This window comes from Archocentrus centrarchus, chromosome 11 (genome assembly GCF_007364275.1).
Source record: "Archocentrus centrarchus isolate MPI-CPG fArcCen1 chromosome 11, fArcCen1, whole genome shotgun sequence".
NCBI lineage: Eukaryota > Metazoa > Chordata > Actinopteri > Cichliformes > Cichlidae > Archocentrus > Archocentrus centrarchus.
Genome location: NC_044356.1, coordinates 31987769 through 32010657, shown reverse-complemented (window position 1 = coordinate 32010657; position 22889 = coordinate 31987769). Strand labels below are relative to the sequence as shown.

Sequence of the window (22889 nt, the reverse complement as noted above, 5' to 3'; positions counted from 1 at the left end):
ACTGACAGCTATTTGGTTAACAGGTGAGGTATGAACTTGGGTTTGACTGATACGGGCTTATGAAAACTAATCAGCATTAGTCAATATTCTGTACCAATAATCAGTTGAAGGTACAACAGATCTTTATAGATACTGAACGAGGAACCTCCAGCTGATAGAAAGTGAACCATTTACATATAGCAGGTCACCAGTGACATGGTGAGGGTTCGGGGTAGGATCAGGGTTAACATCTATCCCTTTCTGTGGAGTTTTTGCTTTATATATATATATATATATATATATATTTTTTTTTTTTCTTTTCCCTACATTTTATTTATTTAGGGGGGTATTGACATCATTCAGCAGTTTCAGCTGCTTCTGATAATATGCTTGTTTTGCATCGGGTTACAAGACAACTGACCATGAAAGGGTCACTGGTGACTTGTTAATGAGTTAAATACAGTCGTGTGGAATTGATTAACATTTTCAATTAACTAGTCCAACAGGGCACATTTACAGAATCACTGATTTGTTAATTATTTGGCTAAATAAAACCCAGAACACTAGAGAACAGGAGTATAAAAACTCCACATCAGCCCCACATATCAGTCCAACCCAAAATGAAACACTCAATCAGGAGCCAGAAATCATGACTGTGAAACTCACCATCAACCATTAACAGTAGCTCTGTTGTTGTGTTGTTCCAAAGTCCACAGTCACCTTTTCCCATCAGAACATATATTATATGCAGTGTTGTATATTCGTGTTAATATGGGACAATACGCTCACATTTTACTGGGCATGATGGTGGAAAGGGGTGGGGACCATTGTAGATTTATCCAGTCAGCCTGTGCTGCTGGCTGCATGGTGACGTCGACTATGGGAGCTGTTCAAGGTTTAAGCTTAGATTGTTTCTGTTCTCCATCTTAAATATTGTCTTTGTACATTAACATATACTTTTTATGTTCATATACTGTTTAACTTTACCATGAACTGTCCTGGCAAAGTAATAAAATATATTTATTTTAAATACTGGTGTGTGCACATGCTTGAACAACTTATTGATCACCAAGCCAAAAATAATGGGACTTCTATTTGGACCGAGTAGTACTGATGTAATCAGAAGTCAAAAGATGTCCTCCTCTGATATTCATCGTGTCTTTCGTGTATCTTTCAGCAATTTTTTGAATGCTCTACAATTCTTCTGTTCTGGTTCACGGTCATCACTTTTACAGGCAGCAGGCTGTGAAGCCGTGTACACAGGCAGCTGTTTTTGTAACGCATTTCCGAGCACTTACTGTTGCCTTGTTTAGATGAGGGCTCAAACAACAAAAAGGTCTTGTAGCACTTAGAGAACATCACCTTTCTGCTTTACTTCAGAGAGGTTAGCTAAACAAAAATCAGCTGAAGAACCTTCTTGTGAGACAGTAAATGGTAAATGGACTGGTTCTTATGTAACACTTTTCTACTCCCTGAGCACTCAAAACCCTCTTAATACACCATGCCTCATTCACACACACACATACAAGCACTTTTTTCTGTCTAAGTGCTTTCTATCTAACATTCACACTCCAATAAACACATCAGAGAGCAACTTGGTGTTCAGTATCTTGCCCAAGGACACTTTGGCACGCAGACTGGAGCAGCCAGGGATTGAACCAGCATCATATCCAAAATCACACGTTAAAGTTGCAGTAACTGTTTGGCCAACTGGAGCCAAGGAAACTGTAAATATGTTAGTCACACACACACACACACACACACACACACACACACACACACACACACACACACACACACACACACACACACACACACACACACACACACACACACACACACACACACACAGAGAGGTTCAATGATATGAATAAATCAAACCAGCAGAGTCGGGGACATTTCAGCATTTACTTTCAACTTCATGTTCCAAAAGGTACATATTATTTCAACAATTAAAATGTGCTAAAGCACTGCATTCTAAACTTCTAAAAGCTGCTTCAGACAAATACAGAACATTTCAATGAGCATAAAAAAGAAACCTGTATATGTATAATAATAAAAAGTGTAAAACATCTACACATTAAAAATCATTGAACATCACCATTAATGAAAAGAAAATGAAACTGGAAATGTACAAAAGTCTGTGGGGACAAAGGAGGAGGAAGAGGAAACTTCTATACAGGTGGCATTTGTGTGACCGAGGGCTTCTTTAATCAAACATGTCGTCGTCATCTTCTTCCTCATTGTCTGACTCGTTGAAGTACTTCACTTCTTTTTTGGCACGGCCGGGCCGGTCACGGGTCAGAGCACTCAGGCCACTCATGGTGTTGCTGTCGTCCTCGTCATCTGATGGAGGTTTCTGAGGCTTCTGCAGAGAAGATGGCAAAACTACACTGTAATACACTGAAAATACATTTCAGTGATGGGGAGGTGGGGCACACCCTGGACAGGTCACCAGGCTATCACCAGGCTGTCAAAATCACAGAGTAAAATATCTTCACTGTGAACTCACCTTCCCAGCAGGTTTTGCCGTTTTCTTCATGGGACTGTACTCGTCTTCAGAGCCAGAGTCCTTCCTCTTCCTCCCTCGGCCTTTACCTGCAACAAGTTACCAGAAGCTCACAACCTACGCTGTTTTTTTTACATTTTATTTTATCAATATTTATTTATTTTTAAGAAATCCCTGAATGTGTGTTGTACCTTTAAGAGCTGGTGCTGGCTTCTTGGACCCAGTATCGGAGTCAGAATCCCAAATGGATTTATCTGGTTTCTTTGCTTTTGGTGCTGGTGGTTTCTTAGGTTTGGGAACTGGATCAGACAGCTTCTTAGCTGCTACAGAAAACAAATTAAAAACCTGCTCTTTAAATACTACATACACATGACTTTACAGGGTAACTTTAAGCTCTAACAATCACAACACATTATGAAGTATCTACAATAATGTGTCACAAAGAAGCTCCACTTTATGAACTAAGATACAACACTTTGATGAGATGCATCAAGAACATCCTGATAAGGCCACCAACAGACTGCCACTGTGCGGTAGGCAGTGGATTGCTCTCTTCTGTACATGCTTACCTTTCTTTGCTGGTGAAACTTTGTCAAACGCAGAGCTGCTGGAGTAAGTGGAGAACACTGGGCTGTCGTCATTGTCGCTGTCAGACTTGGCTCCATCTACAAAACATAAGCAGCACATTCGCACATTATCCAGATTTGCACCAGACTTGTCATCAATGATACTTGGCGATCCTCAACTGGTACTAAGGGGTCCAGTGTGCCAAGAAAGTATGCCTCCATGTGATTACACCACTTACTACCAGCCTAAATCAATGACACAAGGCAGGATGGATCCATGCGTCCATGTTTTTTACACCAAATTCTGAACCTACAATTTGAAATCAAAGCCGGCAACGTTTTTACAATCTTCTGTTGTCCAATATTGGAGAGCCCATGTAAACTGTAGCTTCTGTTTCCTGTTCTTTGCTGACAGCAGTGGCACCAGGGCAGGTCTGCTGCAGCCCATCTGCTTCACTGTTGGAAATGTTATGTTCAGATGCTCTTCTGCATACCTTGGTAGTAATAAGTGGTTATATGAGTTACTGCTGCATTCCTATTAGCATTAAGCAGTCGGGCCATTCTCCGCTGACCTGTGGCATCAACACGGTATTTTTGCCCAGACAACTGTGACTCGCTGGATATTTTCTCTTTTTCAGACCATTCTCAGTTAATCCTAGTGATTACTGTTTGGGAACAATCACAGCAGATCTGCAGTCTCTGAAATACTCACACCTGCCCATTAATGAATTAGCTCTCAGTTCTCCCTGATTCTCAGACTGTATTTCAGTACTTCGTTGCCATTTAATTATCAATTGTGTATCTGAACATCAAACAAAGGTTTCATGAGGTGCCATGGAGTTGCTTTTTTAAAAGTGATTACATTTTTAAATGTCATCATTTCACCATTTAAGATGTGTTTTTGTGTGTGTGTTTTTTTTATTGTATTATTCAAATGTTAGTTTTGATGTAATGTTTTTAAATTAATTCACTGACCACTGCACACTGTGATCTTACATTTTACTGTCTTTACCTGACAATATAAAGCAACTTAAAATATAAAAAATAAATCAATTGAACTGAAGAGTAAAATTTTAAAACACGGTGGTCCTGGTCTCACTGTGTGTCTGCGCACAGACACTGAAGTGATACTCACCACTGCCGTTGCTCTTTTCAGAAGCAGCTGCCTTGGATGAGAAGATGCCTGCTGTGTCTTTCTTTTTAGCTGCAGGTGCTGAACTGCAGAGAGGAAGAAGCAACATATTCATAAAGTAAGGCTCTGCACAAGAGAAGAGATTTTTTTTCCCTTTCTTTGTGTGTGTGTGTGTGTGTGTGTGTGTGTGTGTGTGTGTGTGTGTGTGTGTGTGTGTGTGTGTGTGTGTGTGTGTGTGTGTGTGTGTGTGTGTGTGTGGTGATAACATGACATGTAAAATACAGCTTAAAGTGGGGGTACTGCTGGAAAGTTGTGTTCTTGGACGTGCTGGGGAGAAGGATGCCCAAAGGCATTAACACAAATGAATACTTCCAAGTGCTTCAGTCATCACTGTCTTAAACATACTGAACAAATCCGAAATCTTACGTAGCCTTTTGTTTGGGTGATGTATATGCCTCATCGTTGTCATCATCTTCGTCGTCATCATTATGGTCATTATAGCGGTCCTTAGTTCCAGAAAAAACAAAGTCATCTTTGAACGACCTCACTGGAGAAGAAGGCGGCTCGTCATCTGCATTCTCCTCTTCATCTGCCTCCTCCTCGTCCTCCTCCTCCGAGAAATCAAATGTGTATTTTGGCTTGGAAGCTGAAAGATGAGAGCACAGTCTGTGTGAAACCACATTATTACTGCCGGGGATTCTGATGCCACTCTGATGTACAATAATTAGCTGAGTTGCATCAGACTGTGCCGTCAGAAGCTAAGCAGATATTTTCAGCCCCGGGTGGTTTGAAGTCAAGCAGCTTGCTTTGGATTGAAATGAAATGCTAGCCAGTCACACTAAGCTGCTACCTGATGCAGACTGGAACAAATCAAAGAAAGTGAATGGATTAAAAAGAGGAAACAAAAGGCAAAAAAAAAAAAAAAAGAATGATGCATAGTGTGAAAATTATTTTTTTGCACACTTAGTGCAAAAAGTACATACTTTATAAAGGTGGTCTTTATAAAAACACAAAGTGTGTACACTAACCATAAGACTGAAATACATAACAGCATTATTCATTTCCAAAAACAAGTGCATTTATGAGGATCCAGAGATAACTGTGGAGCTCTGTGATGCACTCACAATTCTCCTGATGAATAAAAATAGCCAGCAAAATGAACTCAACTGTAATTCTGACAGTAATTCTAGAGATCAGTGAATATTGATAGTGAATGTAACTGTACCTGATGCTCTCTGGGACTTGTTCTCTCTGGGAATGACGGGTTCACTGTCCTCCAGGTCACTGTCTGACCTGGACTCATCATCAGACCAGGGGTTTCTTTTCTTCACCTTTTTAGCAGGAGTACCTGTACCTTTAGGTGCAGGAGGTTTTCTCACTTTAGGAGCTCCTGTTCAACAGTAAACAAGTGTTTATTGAGTGCCGGTGTTTTCACATAATACAATGGAGCTCCTGAGTCTTCAGTTAAAGAATTAACTGTTTCAGCTGCAGCAGAAAGCATCAAAGTGGGAAAACGTGCACTCTTCAAACGGACCCAACACAGCATGGCAAAATCACTTTGTTGTAAAGAAGCTGATAAACATAATCTCTCTCATGCAATGTGAAATTATAATAACTTTTCACTACCTACAGTTCTAACCTCAAAATATTTTACATTTTCAATGCAATGGCAAGAGCACAGGCTTTTAACCACTAAGCAAGTAAATGATGTCCACGCGAAGCAGGAAAAGCACTGACCAGGCTCCTTCTTCTCTTTCTTCACTCGTGGAGCTTTCGGCTTGGCTACACAGTTTTCTCCACCTCCTCCCTCGCCACCCAAACCGTCGTCATCAAACTCCAATTTCAGCGCTGGATCTGACTCACCCTAAGAGGAGAGTGCAACAAAACCTTTATTCCCCTCATTTGGAGATTAAATCATTTCAAGTCTGGTATTTGTCTTAGTAGGTGTCCAAATAAAGAGCATGACATTTAGGGTTTGTAAGAGAAGGTGCGAAAGCTATTCCAACCTACACACCAACTGAAAGGATTTGAAGTCTAAGCCAAAACACAAAGGTCACCTTCTTCTTTTTGGTCAGTTTTTTGGAAGAATCAGATTTGATTGCTTGTGTTGGAGGCTCCACTCTTCGGCCAAACGGTGAAGGCATAGTCTCCTCCAGGTTCAACTTCTTCACTTTAGGTTTGCCCACTTTACCCTTCACCAGTTTGATGGCCTTGCCTAAACTCTGCTCCTCTCGCTCCTGGGCCTCCACATTCTGAGAGGCAGAACATAAAGATGATTATTGGTTTAAATATATTAATTACCAAATAAATATTAAAATAACAGTGGACAAAAGTGGCCTGCACAAACTAATAAAGGACAGAAATTCCCAGTTCCACTTGATTACATCTCCATCTTTTTTGTTTTGTTTTGTGCTAAAAAAAAAATGAAAGAAACACTTTTTAATCAGTTTATCATCAAGTCAGTGAATCTTCTGGTCAGTTAAGTAGCAGAGGGGGTTGTTCTGATAACTGAGTCTTCTGACAGATTACGATAACAATCTTGTTATGTCATGAAACAAAACAGCTTATTGCTTAAAATGAGACCCTCAAAATAGAAAGCTTTGCTGACAAGCATTATAAATATTTTTATCACCCTACACCAGGTATTAAGCAAATCAGATCCAGCTTATGGTAAGTAATAAAACATTTCTGACAGGTAACTTATGTGTAATATTAATTAGTTTTTCATTTGAGATCAAGTTAATTAAATTAAATGGTTTTACAGAAACTTGCTAACAGGGCTGTGTCTGCAGTGTTGGGGTCCACAGGGTCCTGAGAAAACAATAAACAGTGACAAACACAGAACGTACGTCCAGCTCCTCAATGAAGACCGCCAAGTCTTCCTTCCACAGGTCCTCTGGAGACTTCCTCTGTAGGTCATTCAGCTCTCCTCTCTGTACACATCATCATCAATCAGTTTGTTAACCAACATACAATATTCCACATATTTTTACATAGAAACTTTCAACTGCAGTCTTTCATTGTAGTCAGTTTAACAAAGTCCTTTAAATGAGCCACGTGCCTCATTTAGGTAGCCTGTGACCTCAAACTGGTTCAAGTATGATTGATGAGAAAGAAAATTAATATGTGAATGATGTCAGTCCATGAAATACCTTTTGGTCCCTCTGTTTAAGCAGTTCGTCCACCTTCTCTTTGGTCAAGCACCACAAAGGCATGTTGAGGATATAGTTGAAATTTGGACCTGATGTGGACCCAGAGTCCAACGAACTGTCGCTCTCGTTCCCGTCCTGGGAAACCTCTTCTTGAGACTGTCAGAGAAAAACAGATTCCATAATGCAATAAAAAAAAAATACACTCATGTTGTTTTCTACTTTCTGTAGTTCTGCCATGACTCATGTTGTGGTGCAGGAGAGACTCCCTCTAGTGGTGATGTCCAGTACCAATCCCTGCAATGCTAATGATTAATTTTCCTCTTTAGCTGCTGAAGTGTGCATCAATGTGTGAAGATTTCTAGCAGTTTTGTCGTACCTTTTCCTGAGCCTTGGCCCAGGCTGCCACTGGATCAGATTCAAAGCCTTTCTGGACAAGCATGCGGACGAGTTCACGCTTCGACTTGTTTTCTGTTTGGGTTAAAAAGAAAAGTCTCAGAGAAGGAAATGTAGTGACTACATATTGACTGGTAAACATGTGTGTTGGGAGTATTTTCAGTATTCATACCAATTACAATTTTTCCTTCGATTTTCTCTAGCACAAAACGAGCTTGGTTGGATAGTTTGGAGGCTTCGGCCCCCAGGCTGCCCAGTAACCAGTCCTTCCTCAGTTTGCAGTAGTGCAGGCGGAGCTCAAAGAACTCCTTCAGGATGTCTTGGACTGAGTCGTACCTCTTCAGACAACCCATGTGGTCAAACAACACCTGAGAATGACATTTTAAAACATTAAACAGTTCAAGACAACACAAATTTTCAAATCAGGAACAAGATCGACAAATGTCAATATTTACCATGGAGTTACAGGTGAGGCTGGACTGCAACTTGAAGACTTTGTGAAGACCAGCTGCCTCCGCTTGGGCCAATTTCTCCTCAGACATGCGAACCACAAACTTTACTGTAGCATCTGTGTGGTATTCCTTGTAATCACTGATGAGAGCTGGTGTCTTGTCAGTGCCTTGCAACATGGGCTCCAGCACAGACTCCTTGTAGGCCTGCATACAAGAGTTAAGATACCAGTCATTCATATGAGCAGATATATACAGAAGCACATGAAAATATATACCACACTTTTTTTGTATCTTGTTGTGTTACTAATAAATTGTAACATTGTACAGAAAATAAGCTGAACTATACCTGTGTCCAAGTCCGGACAGGAAGCTCTGTGATCTCAATGGTGTTTTTGTCTATGACTGACACCTCTCCACTGACCAGATACTGGTTCTGACCCAGTTCGTGGATAACCCCTTTGAAGTTTTTGTAGCTTGGAAGCTGTGTGTAGAAAGAAACAAGCACATGGAGGTAAAAGCCTTTATCTACACGTCAAGAAACAAGCCATGGCAGTTCATGGAAATCAGAACCACAGTGGATCTGTGCCTCTGCTGCAGGTGAAGTTTCTGATTTGCTTTTTTTAATGAAAACCTTTGTTCACACCTTTGACTCTTTGCAGCCACCCTACAATTTAATGCCCTCTTGTGGCCGCTGTTGGAAGCTAGTTAGACTTCCAGTTACTGGATTCATCTTTCAGACTCAGAATGGGTGTGTCTGTGTCCCGCTGACACGGGTTGACAAGCTGTGAGGGGAGCACCGGTATCTTTTTTCTGGCACTTTGTGCATTGTGGATACTGCTCTGATCATTTATGGGAGGCTCACAGGAAACTAGCTACAGAAATGTCAAGCTGCCCTTGGCCTACATTACACCACTCTGAGATGTTAAGACATTTAACTTAAGACAGAAGACAGTTAAGACATTGCACGTATCACTATCTAAACATAGGCAGATGAGAGGTTGAAAGGTTAACAGGTAGCAGTAGCAGGTGAACAAGCAACTCACTGGGTATTTTTATTTCAGGTGGAAATCTACACCACAGCTACATCGTAACCACAAACCCCTCTGAAACCCTAAGGAAAAATAATCATAGCATCATTAGAAGATTGCACATGTCAGCACATTCCTGAAGGGAGATTGCTGAAACTATTGGAATGGATATGTGGGAGTGTACAAAGAAATGTAAAAACTAGAGAGACAAATACCCCCACCAAAAAAAAAAAAAAAAAAACTGCCCACAACAAAGCGTGGGGACCCAGGACAAAAATGTCCCAGCATTTTATTTGTTTCTATCAGCTGGCACCACGTATAAAATACTGGGACACAACCACAGGGTAATTAACACAAAATGCACCACTTATGTAGGTTACATTGTAGGCTCTACAAAGAATCTAAATCATCCATTACACAGTGACTTATCACCTCAACAGATAGATTGTCAAGATTTGTGATAAAAAGTTAAGTGTGTAGTTTAGATCAGCTCAAATTGTCAACATCTGCACATGAAAAACTAGCTTTGCTAACAAGATATAATAAATTGAACCAGTTGTTTTGCTTACACCACCTAAATGTTAATATATATTTGAATCTCTCTGTAAACATTGACAGTTAATCATGCAACATGGAATACTTTAATTTTCAATTTTTCAGATTACCATTGGCAGTGGGTCCTGGTGGTTGAGCATTCTGTATATATTGTTGACAATCTCTCGGGGGTCATAGTTGGGGATCTTGCAGGCCCAGCCTGTCCCAATGCCCTCAGCACCGTTCACCAACACCATTGGAATGATGGGAATGTACCATTCAGGCTCTACCTTCTGGTTATCATCATACAGAAACTTGAGTAGGTTGGAGTCCACTGCTGGAAACAACAGCTTGGCAAGAGGACTGTGGGGAAATGAGATCACAGTTGTGAAAATTATGGGCTGGAAAATTTAAGACCAAAATCTTTAGTCTGTCTAAAGGTCTCAGATAAGAAACCATTTTTTTAAAACTAAATTTAAATTTAAAAAAAGGCATACAGGACAGGACATAAAAGATTTAATTTGTACCTGAGCATGGTGAAGATGTAACGAGGGCTGGCTGCATCTTTGCCTCCATTGATGCGAGTACCAAACTGACCCAGAGGCTGAAGGATGTTCACATTGTTGCTGCCCACAAAGTTCTGAGCCAAGTTCACTATGGTCATCATGAGCGCTTGCTACAAGCACAAATGAAAAAAATTACATGAAAGTGGATGTGAGTGATCAGCAGGGACAGGCAACAAAACCTGTTATCAAAGTCCCAGGGCTAAAGACCAGGAGTATCAATATGCTCAAAGATTATCAGTACTACTTTTGGTACACAAAATATTAATAAAACAGACTTATTATTGCTACATAAGTTTGTTACTTTCACATTTTAAATAACCAGCATCTTTACAAAAGACACATTTTAACTATTTCTCATCCAGAAGAGCTCTCTCACCCTCTGAGCATGGACTCTGCCTTTCACACTCTTAGAGGGGATTTATACTGTGTTCAGTCTACACTGTAGGTGCATCATAACTGCAGACCCTTCTGAATACCACACGCTATGACATGTACCTCGCTACAAATGTAACTACATGTCACGTTCAAGCCAAAATGGCTGTGATTGGCCTGTTGAGTACCTTAGATTCCTCCTCTGCATTTCCAGCTACTTTTTTCGCTACAGACTTTGAATGGATCAGTGAGAAAACAATAATCATCACCTACATAAGGAATTCCCAGAGGGAGACTGCTGCACTATCAGCAAGGACATGAGGGAATGTACAAAGAAGTAGAAAAGGTTGAGGAATGAAAAAACAAAAACTGCCCACAACAATAAGTAGGGATCCAGGAGGGGGAAAAAAATCCCAGCATTTTATTGGTTTCTACTGTGGATGGCACCACATATCAAACACAGCATGAATGCTGCCAACAGTGTCGGCCACTTGCATAGATTATGTCAGTCTCTAAAAAGAATTAAACACTCAGTGTGGTTGCACTTCACTAGACTTAGCTTAGCTACATTCAAATGTAGAAATGCAGTTTTTGACTGCCTAGCTCATAGTTCACATGTTGCTGCCCTCAGGTATGTTATGCTATCAAGATGATCTAAATTGGGCGCGTGCATTCCTAATCTAAGCCTGAGATGGTCAAAACATCATCTGAACAGAAATCCCTAATTTCAGATCGCTCAGTGAGGAGGCTGCAGTCAAACTAATGTTACAGCACAGGAAATGTCAGAAAATGTCTTGGAAATTATTACTGTTCTTTTTTTATTGTTATTTCAAAGAGTGAAAGAGAGGTTTTCTCAGCACACATGACATTTAGTATGTAATCCCTCCATACTCTTGAAACACCAGTAAAATCCATAAAAAAAATAAATACACAGGATCCATATGTGTTCTCTCGACTACCTAACATAATATATAATGCTATGTTAATTCTATTAGTAATTTTTTAAAATAATAATAAATATTACTATTTTAAAATCTTAAAAATACACATCCCTAGTGGTCAGTAACAGTGATTAGAAGACAAATACAAATACATACAAATGCACCACACATTCAATCATTTGTTCTAAGTCAATGGCTAAATCAAGTTTGATGATATAAAATGGCAGACTATAGAAGCTGTCAAAACTACATCTCGTTTTGTATTGTTATTATAAATGTCTGTCATATAGCAAAATTAGTTCATACACGACGGAGCACTGGAGAGAAATCTCCAGCTACTCTGTTAACCGTGCTTCTCTATTCTCACAGCGGTTCATAACACGCTTAATGAGTTCACTGTACCTCTCCATGATGGTAGGCCGACATCTCTGCTACTGAACCAGCCAGCTGAGCTACCTTCACTTCCCTCTTGTCATTCCTCTTCAAGCAGGTAAACAACACTTTTCTCTGACCTGGCTTTAAACCTGAAACACAACACATGAAACACCATCATCAACTTTGACAAAGTCAATACAGATTAGGGCTGATTGTAACTCATAAATTTACAAAATAGCAACTTTATGTGTTGGTGGTGTGTTATGGATGCTTTCACTGTGAAAAGGAAAACCCCAACAGCACGAGAAAACAGTTCAGAGAGGGAGCAAGTATACAAACCATCAACTAAAGATGGGATAGATCTCTCATTGTCAGAATTGGAGAACAAAATCAGCTCTTTGTTGATGAAGTCATTGTAGGAGAGGTGCCTGGCATGAGTTCCATAAAGGTATTGCTGGTGGAAAAACAAACAAAAAAAATATATCTATATCTGCTCCATCTTCATTTCAAAACATCCAAATAATCAAATCCTACTCAACCAGAGAGCATTAAGTGTTTGTAAGATTCTGTCTAAAGAAAGTCAAAACTTTTTCATGTAGACCCTTTCTGTCATTTCACATTAAGTGTTGAGCAAAACCACAAACCTCTGGTAGGCCGTGCATCCTTCTCTGACGTCTGTCTTCCATGAAGTTAGTGAGCCACTCCTTCCTATCGTCTGTCTTCTTCTTGCTGAAGGCCTGGATCAAAACAAGCATGTTCAGATGCACATCAGCCTCATTTTACACATTTCAGTCCTAAGCACATGTTATAACTACTGGGGGGGGGGTTTATAGTCTGACGGTGTACTCACCAGAGTGATGGCAGCATCGTCCTCAGCACCAGTGTATCTGAATGTGATCCGGTGTTTCTCCATGTCAGCAAAGTACTCTTTTGCTTCTTTGCTTGTACTTGTACCCAAACCTGCAACATAAACGGGATCTTTTTAAGGCGAACAATTAACCACTTTTCAAACGTTGATTTCAAAATTCTCTCCAATGAAGTTTGTAATAATTTTCAAGCAACAAACCTTTGTAGTACTTTATATGCCAGCTTTTATAATTCTCTGTATGTTTCTTCCACTCGTCAAACTCTGGAATGCTATAGAAGGACAGCTCCTGTTTGTTCTTAGTAGCCTGGAAAAAAAAAAAAAAACAAAAATGCTCAGGGCCATGTTAATTTTTGTTCACTTTACATCCTGCCCAGCACATATTTTGAGTGAATTAAATTTGTCATTTAAAGAGGACCCTTTATCATCATTGTTATGGGCATAACATCTGTTAGCCTGAGTGACCTGTGTCCAACAAACAGATACTACCCTGCATATTTTACAGCTTAGTGCTGCTTGTTGGCTTTAATAAGCCAGCATGTACAGCATTTGTGAGTGCATGTGTATGTCTCTCCTACTTTGACAATAGGTGTAATAAACTCCTCCAAGAATGTGTGTTTCAGCAGGGAAGGCCAGTTGTGGTGGAAGAAGTTGATGAGCAGACCTTTGATATGGGAGCCGTCTTGATCCTGGGACAAGACGGGAAGCGTTAATACTGTTTTCTGAGCAGTTGTCAGTCATACAGGAGATGTGGAGGTGTATCTGTGAGGCAGGTCACCTGATCAGTCATGATCATGATCTTGCCGTAGCGCAGGCTCCTCAGTGACTCCGGGTCATCGTAACTCTTCTTGTACTGGAGCCCAACGATCTTAATGATGTTGTTAATCTCAGCATTTTCCATGATCTGTTGAAGACAAGGATGCAAACACCATTACTCAATAGTGGATTATTCCCAATGTCTACTCAGATTCCAGCTGCTTTTAAAATTTGGGTGAAATAAACCACGAACAGATCTGATAAGCTTACAGGTTATTTACTGTTGATGACTGCATGTTTTTTTGTTGCTTTAATCAGTGAAGAATGGTTTAAATTGCTGAATTTGATGAGTCCACCACATTCTGACCCGGATGAGTTTGTGAGCAAATAAGTTCCACAAGCTCGCATGTTGTTTGCATGGAAATTCTTCACTGTGAATGAAAATGCGAAGTTCACCATAGTAAACCACCACAACAACAACTCATGACAACAGTCCTCATCAGACACTTAAATCACTATTATTCAGTTTAATATGGAGATTTTAAAGGTGCTAAAAAAGGAAAAGCTAAAGTCATCCAGAGCCAGCCACAAGCCAACAGCCTCAGTAGGAGCCTTGGTATGAGCAAAGCATCAAAGCAGTTAGAAGGAAAATTATGTAAACAAGTGGAAAAAGAGAAAAGGGTCAAATGTCCTGTTATGTGGTGAATTGATTAAAACGATGGAAAATGATTCAAGTATCTGACAATCATTTTATCATATCGATCTGTTGCACCTTCTTTTGTTTGGTAAGGTAAAATATGTCAGGTAAAAGTAGGTGTGTGTACAGCTACTAATTTTCAGTTCATTATTTGTACCACTTTACAGTAGCCGGACACTTTATTTTGAGAGCGGTTCAAGAGAGAGAGAAGATCCTGCAGCTTACAGCAGTTTGGGGAAATTTGTAAAGATTACTCATTAAATTTATAATATAATAGTTTGCATTGAAGAAAAACAGATTCTTTGTTTGCATATGCTATCAGTTAACCCCTTCAGTCACCGTGTACACAATTGTGTACATCACTTTCTATAGTTATATACTGTACTGTAATATTCATTTTCTGACATCTCCCACCTAAAAAGATTACATAGGCAGAAGATGATTTTTTTTTTCCCATCAAAATTCCTGTATTGTAACCGAAGGGGTTGAATCAGCAAAACTGGCCAAGAAAACTGCCATCAGTGTACCTTTATTTCTAATTCCCTCTGATTACTATATATGCAAATCCTAATTTTCTGAAATTCCATTAAAGATAAAGTTACTGCATTTTACTCTTAATACAAACGTAACACTTCCTGCATCCATTTGACACTGCAGAGAAACCTGTCATTTCTGGACAAGGATTTCATTGTGAAACATTTTCTGGAACACGTTGCGGAAAATTTGTATTGGGACAGTAGATTTCTGTAGGGTCATCCACTGGTATTAAGTCCACAGATGTGCATAAAAGATGAGAACTTACTGCCAGGTAAATACCTTTATCTTTAAAAATCCATACCCCAAACTCACCTCAACACATTTATTCATAAATTATTTTCTACAATTAGTTGTTTTTTTTTAATGTGGACTCTGTTATTTTGGCACAGTCTTGTTTGGTAATTAGTGCAATCTTCTCAAACGTATTTCCTACAGCACAAATGTCATCACTGCTCACTCTCATACCTGCTTGTGTGTTGCCTCTCGCACGTTCAAGATTTTGCCTCTCAGTGGGAACACTCCATAACGATCACGTCCAATGACTCCCAGTCCAGAGACAGCCAGAGACTTTGCAGAGTCTCCCTCAGTGAGGATAAGTGTGCATTCAGAGGAGTGCTTGCCACCTAAGAGGGACATATGAAAAGGACTATTAAGCCAGCAGTGTGTAGCACTGTATACAGAGTCTTCATGTTGACTGAGAAAAGTTGTTCCTGTATATATAACAAATTATTGGCTCCATAGTGGAGTGGTTATCGCATCCATCTAACAATCAAACGATCCCTGGCTCAAGACAAAGAGGAGACTCAAAAGCATCTAAAAAATAAAAACCAGAATATTGTTAAAAAATAAATAAATAAATGAAAGTAAATTTTGTATTTCATTTGGAAATCAAGGTCCTATAGTCTGGAGGAAGGGTAGGGTGGTCAGGTTTCCAAAGTCTGATGATTTGGGGTACTGTGCCATCTTCTGGTGTTGGTCACAGTTGGTCAGTGTGTTTAATCAGCTCCACGATCAACGCAGCCATCGACCACGAGATTTTAGAGGACTTTATGGTTCCATCAACAACACTGAATGTTTTTCCAACACGAGGATTATGGCGGCGCTGATTTCCTTTTCCAGCGGGACTTGGCACCTTCCCTCAGCTACTATCAAATGGTTTGTTGACCATGTTGTTACTGTGCTCGATTGGCCAGCTAACTCGACAGACTTTAATTTATGGCGTATTGTCAAGAAAAAAGAAGGGAAACCCAAAAATACAGAGGCACCGAAGGAGCTTCAATAACACATCAGGAGTGCTACAAGCTGATCACCTACACGCCACATCGATGCAGTAATTTGTGGTAAATGAGCCCGAACCAGGTACTCAGTGTATAAATAAATTTTTCAGCAGTTGGACATTTTTGCATTGCAAGTAATCTTTGATTGATTTTGGGAAATATTCTAATAATATGAGATAATGTGTTTGAGTTTCATGGGCTACAGGGAATAATCATTTAATTAAAAAAAAAAAAAGGCTTGAAATGTTTCACTTTACATATATACAAATATAAAATATGAAATCTCAGCTTTTTGAATGCATTAGCATCGTTCTTTGTCTAGCCGAAGTCCACCTAAAGTCCACATATGTAGCAGGTGCATTGTATAGTGTAGTGTCTCGTGCATGGATGCCTGCACTGAGCCCCCGCTCACCGTCTGATGGTGAATATTACATCACTATGACCCAAGCGGACCCTAGCATATACCACGTAGCTCTCTCTTCCGCTTCAACATTTAAGAGGTAGTTGCTTGCCAACACTCCTTACTTCAGACTTTAATAAATAATCAAACCAGTTACACACCAGCGTCATTGGCATCATCTAGCTTAGGGATGCCTTTGATCTTGCTGTGTTTCACAGATGAACATTTCTTATTCAGCTGTGTCTGAGCTTTGAACTTCACCCAGTTGAGTATACTCTCCACAATCCCACAGTTGGTTGCCTGTAGGTGACAAAGAGACAAGTCTTTTCTTTGAAGTCCAACTATTTTACATGAGAAAAGATTAAGTACAAACAACGGTGAAGGGTTGAAAGGAAGAGAAAAATGTCCTTACAGCCCTAACAAACTTGTCTGACAGAAGGCACTTAGACCCAAAGCTCTTGGTCTGGAGTGTCATGTTTTCCTTTGTCTGGGAGTCAAAGGATGGATTCTCAATCAGCGCATTCACAAACACCCAGATGTGGTTTTTCACCTGAAGCACAAACGACAGAAAAATGAGGCTGTTAATCAAACTAAATGTCAAAAATAAATATAACGTATATTAAAATATTTCACAAATCCCCTGTGAACCCACCTGGAAGGGTTTGACTGACACTCCTGCCTTGTTCTTCTTTTTTACCACCTCAATAAGTTTGGCTACAATCTGGTCCACAACGTAGTCAATATGCCTGCCACCCTGAAACGTACATACTCAGAGTTAAAAGCACATTCTTTACTTTCAGTGTCATGTACACTTCTGCGCCTGCTACTCAGATTCAGATACCTTTGTGGTGGCAATGCTGTTGACAAAGCTGATTTGCTGGAATCCTTTCTCGCTCATGGTGAGGCAGACCTCCCACCGATCGTTCACAGCTTCGTGCACCACCTTCAGGGCCACGCCCGTCTCATCTAGTTTGTCCTTCACATACAGATCTACATAGCTGCGGAACCCATTAACCTTCAGTGAAAGAGAGAACAGATTATTGAACATAAATTGTGCATATGACAATGTTATATTCTAATATTACATTTTGACTGATGTAATATTGACCAGCACAACTATTAAAAATGTCAACTGCTCTTATGCTTGCCATTTAATTCAAATTTTCCAACAAAACTCTGATCCTGTATAAACAATAAAACTGGGATCCTGTATAAACAATAATTTGCAAATCATTTAGACCCTATAGTGAATTGAAACTATAACAGAAACAACATATCAAATGAAGAAGCTATGTGTTTAATGCGTTTTGAAAAATATCTGATTTATTATTACATATGACTGAGTGGGAAAGGTTTGTGAACTTTTAATTTCAGTGTCAGGTGTGACCTCCTTTTGCATCCTACATTTGTAAACGCAGCATGTCTGACCATAGATTGGTAGAGTCCAAACTGTCCAGTCCAAGAGATGGTTGTGTAAACCTTTCCAGCCAAATGAGCATCAGCATCAGTTTATCTGAGGCCTTCGGGTATCTCCTTTTTCGTGGCACGATAAGAGTTCTACGAACGTGTCGTGAAGATCAGATTTGGTACAAGCTTGGAGCGGATGTGGTTTTGGGGCAGATGTGGCTGGGGAGGTAAGGTTTGATCCTCAGCTACTCCAGTCTGCGTGTCAAAGTATCCCTGGGCAGGATACTGAACCCCAAGTTGCCCCTGACACATCCATGGGAGTGTGAGTGTGTATGGATCTTGCTTTGGTACAGAAAAAACGCATTTCTATGAATGTGTGTATGATTAGATTTGGAGTAGAAAAAAACCCAGCACATCAGTACCAGCCCATTTTACTATTTACCATGTTCTTTAACCCTTTATTACTGAATTGTTGCCGGTGACAGAACATACATCAAAAGTGCTGCCGTTCGCCGACTTCAGGCAACAATTACCGTATCGACCCTATATTGGCTGTGAAGTGCAATTTGTAAGCTTTCCGAAACATTTTGAATTTTTCAGATAGGACAAACGGTCGCGTAATTACGGTAACTCAAAGTTCCATTGATCAGCCGCCTCATTGGTGATACGCTCCGTGTTGACTAGCTGTTCGCGGCAAGTAAGAGCAGTTAACGGGTGCTTCAGCCGCTGTTATAGGGTTAAATGGAAACACTCATCGCCGTCGCCATTCCAGTGATTCTAATTTCATCGTCAAATTTCCTGCTCATCATTGAGTCATTAAGATTCGCATACTTTTGCTATTTTTTGTAATATTTATGCAAACATATACCCTAAAAAATCTTAATGGTTATACACTTTTTCTTGCAACTGTACACCCACATATCGAACCAAACACAACAAATGATTGCATTAATTTATGAATCCTTCCAGTATTTTACATCATGGAATAGCTAAATAACCACATTTTGCCAAGTATTTTTCAGATATGTCAGAAATGTCAATCACAGTTGGGACTAATAGCTGTCAAGAGTCCATACCAATTAAACCTCAACACAAACTTAAAGCTAGTAAAACACAACAAAGGAAAAAATGTGTAATGAGATGGCGACTTACAGGTAATTTTTTGCCGTTCAGAGACACTTTAACCCCCTTGCAGGAGCCAGCTACATCATATGCTCTGCGGGTAAGAAGCGCTACAATATCTTTGTCCAGGTTCTCCATCTTAAACTTGGCCAGGTCTGGCTGGAATGTCACGCAGGTGAAGTCATCCCCATCAAAGAACTTGATCTTGGGCTCAGAGGTCTTGGTCATGTTGTTCTGCCACGTCTGAGGAGGATCACACACATTGTAACACACACACACACACACACACACACACACACACACACACACACACACACACACACACACACACACACACACACAATTTCCTGAGAAACTTCTGGAATCTTATATTCCGCAGTGAAATTAAACTACTTTAATATGTGGCTATGTGAGGGACTCTTAGACCACCCTTGCTGTATTAAGTAAACTTGGTGTCCCACACAATCTTAATATGAAAACATCTGGTGACTTAATAACTGCTCGTACGTCCCCTTGGGATGCAAAGGTGATATCCAAACCTGAGATATGATCATCTCTCACAAGCCTATAAAATCAGCTATTTACTCAAAAGGCAAGCGGCAGTAAGAAAAATTTTATATCAAAATGTGATACAAACATTTCCACTCAGCAATTAGTTATATTTTATATTTAATTATAGTCACTTGGTGTGACTATAATTAAAGCATATAACAGCTTTCACAGGATGTAAACAACCATGTGCTACTCGGACATAGATTACAGGAAATTGTCTATGTTTACTATAACTGCAATACAAAACAGGAAATAAGCACATTTCTTAGTTTTTGATAGACAGCCTGAAAACAAAAGTATGCTGACAAACTAGTCAACAAACTGTTGTTCAGTATAGAGGCTTAAAAAAGTGATCTGCATGAAAGACATAAAATATAAAGTAATGCTGTCCCAAAAGAATGAAAAAATGATAATAATGAGACATGCAACGGGGCTAGTGGGAAACCACAGAAACCTGACGTAGCATGGCACCAAAAGTAATGCTGTAAGCAAGTAAGAGCAAGTACATCAGCAGTTTCTTTAAGAGAAGAGGTACCTCACCTGTTTGAAACTGTGTCTGTACTCCTTACAGGCAGTTTCCACTGTGAACTTGGTGCTGAAGATATTGCAGAGTTTAGCACCATACCCATTCCTTCCACCTGAAACCAATCAAATGGTTAATTTTGCAGACAACTATCAGCAACACTCACCCTTCTGCACAGACGATAATTCAATTTTATTCATATTGTGCCAAATCACAACAAACAGTCACCTCAAGGCACTTTATATTGTAAGGTAAACACCCTACAATAATACAGAGAAAAACCCAACAATCAAATAAACCCCTATGAGCAGCACTTGGTGACAGTGAAGGAAGGAAAATCTCCCTTTTAACAGGAAGAAACTTCCAGCAGAACCAGGCTCAGGGAGGGGGGGTCATCTGCCATGACCAGCTAGGGGTGAGAGGAGGGAGGCAGGACAAAAGGCACACTGTGGAAGAGAGCCAGAGATTAATGATAACTAATGATGAAGTTACAACTGGTGTATAAACACCTAGTGAGTGCGTGAGTGAAGATGATGTGTGGAAGACTGTGGATGAGGGCCAGAGATTAACGCTAAATAAATGCAGCGTGGTGCATAAACACAGAGCCTGAAAAGAGGTGAGTGAAGAAGAAACACTCAGTGCATCATGGGAACCCCCCCAGCAGCCTAAGACTACTGCAACCTAACTAAGGGAGAGTTCAGGGTCACCTGAGCCAGCCCTACATATAAGCTTTGTCAAAAAGAAAAGTTTTAAGCCTAATCTTAAAAAATAGAGGTCTTTCTGTGATGAACTCTGAATCCTGACTGAAACTCTTCAACTAAACTATTCCTGATGATCAGTTAACTGTTTTACAACTATACTCTTTCAAGAATTTTTGAAATAAAAAGAAAGCTGGAAATTGCTCTATAATTACCCAAGACAGCTGGGTCAAGTGGTGGCTTTTTAAATAATGGTTTAATTACTGCCACCTTAAAGGCCTGTGGTACATTGCCCATTAATAGAGATAGATTGATTATATTTAAGATCAACAGAGCTGTGACTCTGTCAGCCTGGCTACAGGCTGAAAAAAAAAAACTGAGATTGTTCTTATTTTCTTCAATCAGTGATGAATAGTAGGATGTCCCAGCTTTATGGGGGTCTTTTATAGAGCAACAAACTCTTTTTCCAGGCTAAATGAAGATCTTCTAAATTAGTGAGATGTCAGTTCCTCTCCAGCTTACAGGTTATTTGCTTTAAGGTGCATGTTTGTGAGTTACACCAGGGAGTCAAGCACTTCTGATTTGAGGCTTTGTTTTTCAGAGGAGCCACAGTATCCAGAGTTGAAGGCAGTAACACCTCTGTGGGAGTACAATTTAGGTAGCTGCTCTGTGTTAAAAACAATAACAGTGGAGGAATTATATCCTTAAATTTAAATTACGTCCTTGAATAATAACAATTTAGTACAATGTCAAAGTTGCTGCATTCACCTGTGACCTTCTTTTCCTCATCGTCATAGTTGCTGGAGGTGAGCAGGTGGCCGAAAATGAGAGCTGGGACGTACATCTTCTCATCCTTATGCTCCACAACAGGAATTCCTTTACCATTGTTCCAAATGGAAATGATGTTTGATTCACTAGTAAAGGCAAAATTAAAAGGCAGTGGTTAATGCGGACACAGGCTATAGCATTTTTGTTTTCTTATACTAAGGACTGCAATTGTTTCGACATTGGCACTACACTGTTACTGTGAAGGATATGCAGGGTCAGTCAGCATATTGAAAATGAGAAAAGAACAAAAAACAAAAGCGTATGGTTGGGACTGGAGTGTGAGTCATTTTATTCATCTAACACAAGTGAAAGATTTAAAATTATTCTACACTTTAACTTTGTTGTACACTAAAAAAATTCAGCTTCCTCAATGTGACAAAGTAAGCTGTACTCCTGCCTTGGATACAACACTCAGGAAGATATGGGAGGCGGCTTGACTGAACTGACTCAAAGAAAAATACTCAACTGATAAGATAATATAACTGATAAGATAACTGATAACAAATAAGCTTAGGGAGCTGTGGAGAAGAGCATTAACGTCTCTGTGAAATCACATTAGCTGCCAGGGCTACTGATACCATTTATACAGCAGGGGAAATGAAGGAGAGCAGCAGCTCTGCTGAAGTATACGCTGATGTTTATGAAGTCAGCGTCGCAGGTGACATGCTGGAGGTGAAGCGCATCTAAAAGTGCTCAGTGCATTTCAGCACAACCTCATTTATAAGTTAGATTTATAAGCTGGATCTGTGTCTCATTTCATCTGTTATATGCATTCTGTGCCTTGATTATATTCCCAACAAAAGTAAACAGAATAAAAAGCTGAACATAGGTACGGTCACATCTTAGAGTTTCACTGGTGACTTCACAATTTACTGACAATGAAAACAAAATGACAGTCTGAGAAAAAAAAAACTGATTCTTTCCTCAACTAGATGTCTGCTGTTTTTTAAAGGATGGAAATGCAACAGTGGTAAATATAAAATGATGTACTCACGGGTCAATGGTGATCTTGATGGCAGTCATGTTCTTGTCCCTTTGTTTGTTGTCTGCCGCGTTGACTGTCAAGGAGAAAAACATCAAAACACAAAGTTAAAAGAACAAAAGTATCCAAGCAACTTTTCAATTCCAGGGTTTAAAACAGTTAATATTTCTAAAACTTTAACTGTCAGACACTTCTTTATATGCATTCTGGTGTAAAGCACCAATTTTTGATTTCATGCTGATAAAT

General features: G+C 39.8%; 1 protein-coding gene across 2 annotated transcripts in view; it reads right to left on the bottom strand.

The window, feature by feature from the left end:
- Positions 1 to 1868: 1868 nt before the first annotated feature.
- top2b (DNA topoisomerase II beta) overlaps positions 1869 to 22889 on the bottom strand; it is a 29066-nt gene continuing 8045 nt past the window's right edge. Inside the window, exons 4-36 of one of the 2 annotated variants that reach the window (XM_030740903.1) lie at positions 22656 to 22719; positions 21602 to 21747; positions 20153 to 20250; positions 19091 to 19303; positions 17373 to 17546; positions 17184 to 17285; positions 16944 to 17081; positions 16693 to 16831; positions 15320 to 15477; positions 13643 to 13768; positions 13443 to 13553; positions 13066 to 13171; positions 12850 to 12959; positions 12644 to 12736; positions 12339 to 12453; positions 12027 to 12148; positions 10273 to 10421; positions 9877 to 10108; positions 8530 to 8664; positions 8187 to 8387; positions 7904 to 8099; positions 7715 to 7806; positions 7339 to 7494; positions 7036 to 7119; positions 6244 to 6438; positions 5924 to 6050; positions 5412 to 5576; positions 4613 to 4832; positions 4190 to 4272; positions 3058 to 3153; positions 2680 to 2811; positions 2492 to 2577; positions 1869 to 2347 (exon numbers count right to left, since the gene is read on the bottom strand). In XM_030740903.1, coding sequence (XP_030596763.1) covers positions 2189 to 2347; positions 2492 to 2577; positions 2680 to 2811; positions 3058 to 3153; positions 4190 to 4272; positions 4613 to 4832; positions 5412 to 5576; positions 5924 to 6050; positions 6244 to 6438; positions 7036 to 7119; positions 7339 to 7494; positions 7715 to 7806; positions 7904 to 8099; positions 8187 to 8387; positions 8530 to 8664; positions 9877 to 10108; positions 10273 to 10421; positions 12027 to 12148; positions 12339 to 12453; positions 12644 to 12736; positions 12850 to 12959; positions 13066 to 13171; positions 13443 to 13553; positions 13643 to 13768; positions 15320 to 15477; positions 16693 to 16831; positions 16944 to 17081; positions 17184 to 17285; positions 17373 to 17546; positions 19091 to 19303; positions 20153 to 20250; positions 21602 to 21747; positions 22656 to 22719 — 4523 coding nt within the window. In that variant the 3' untranslated portion in view covers positions 1869 to 2188. The remainder of the gene's footprint in view (positions 2348 to 2491; positions 2578 to 2679; positions 2812 to 3057; positions 3154 to 4189; positions 4273 to 4612; positions 4833 to 5411; positions 5577 to 5923; positions 6051 to 6243; positions 6439 to 7035; positions 7120 to 7338; positions 7495 to 7714; positions 7807 to 7903; positions 8100 to 8186; positions 8388 to 8529; positions 8665 to 9876; positions 10109 to 10272; positions 10422 to 12026; positions 12149 to 12338; positions 12454 to 12643; positions 12737 to 12849; positions 12960 to 13065; positions 13172 to 13442; positions 13554 to 13642; positions 13769 to 15319; positions 15478 to 16692; positions 16832 to 16943; positions 17082 to 17183; positions 17286 to 17372; positions 17547 to 19090; positions 19304 to 20152; positions 20251 to 21601; positions 21748 to 22655; positions 22720 to 22889) is intronic. The other variant, XM_030740904.1, reaches the window with a different exon arrangement.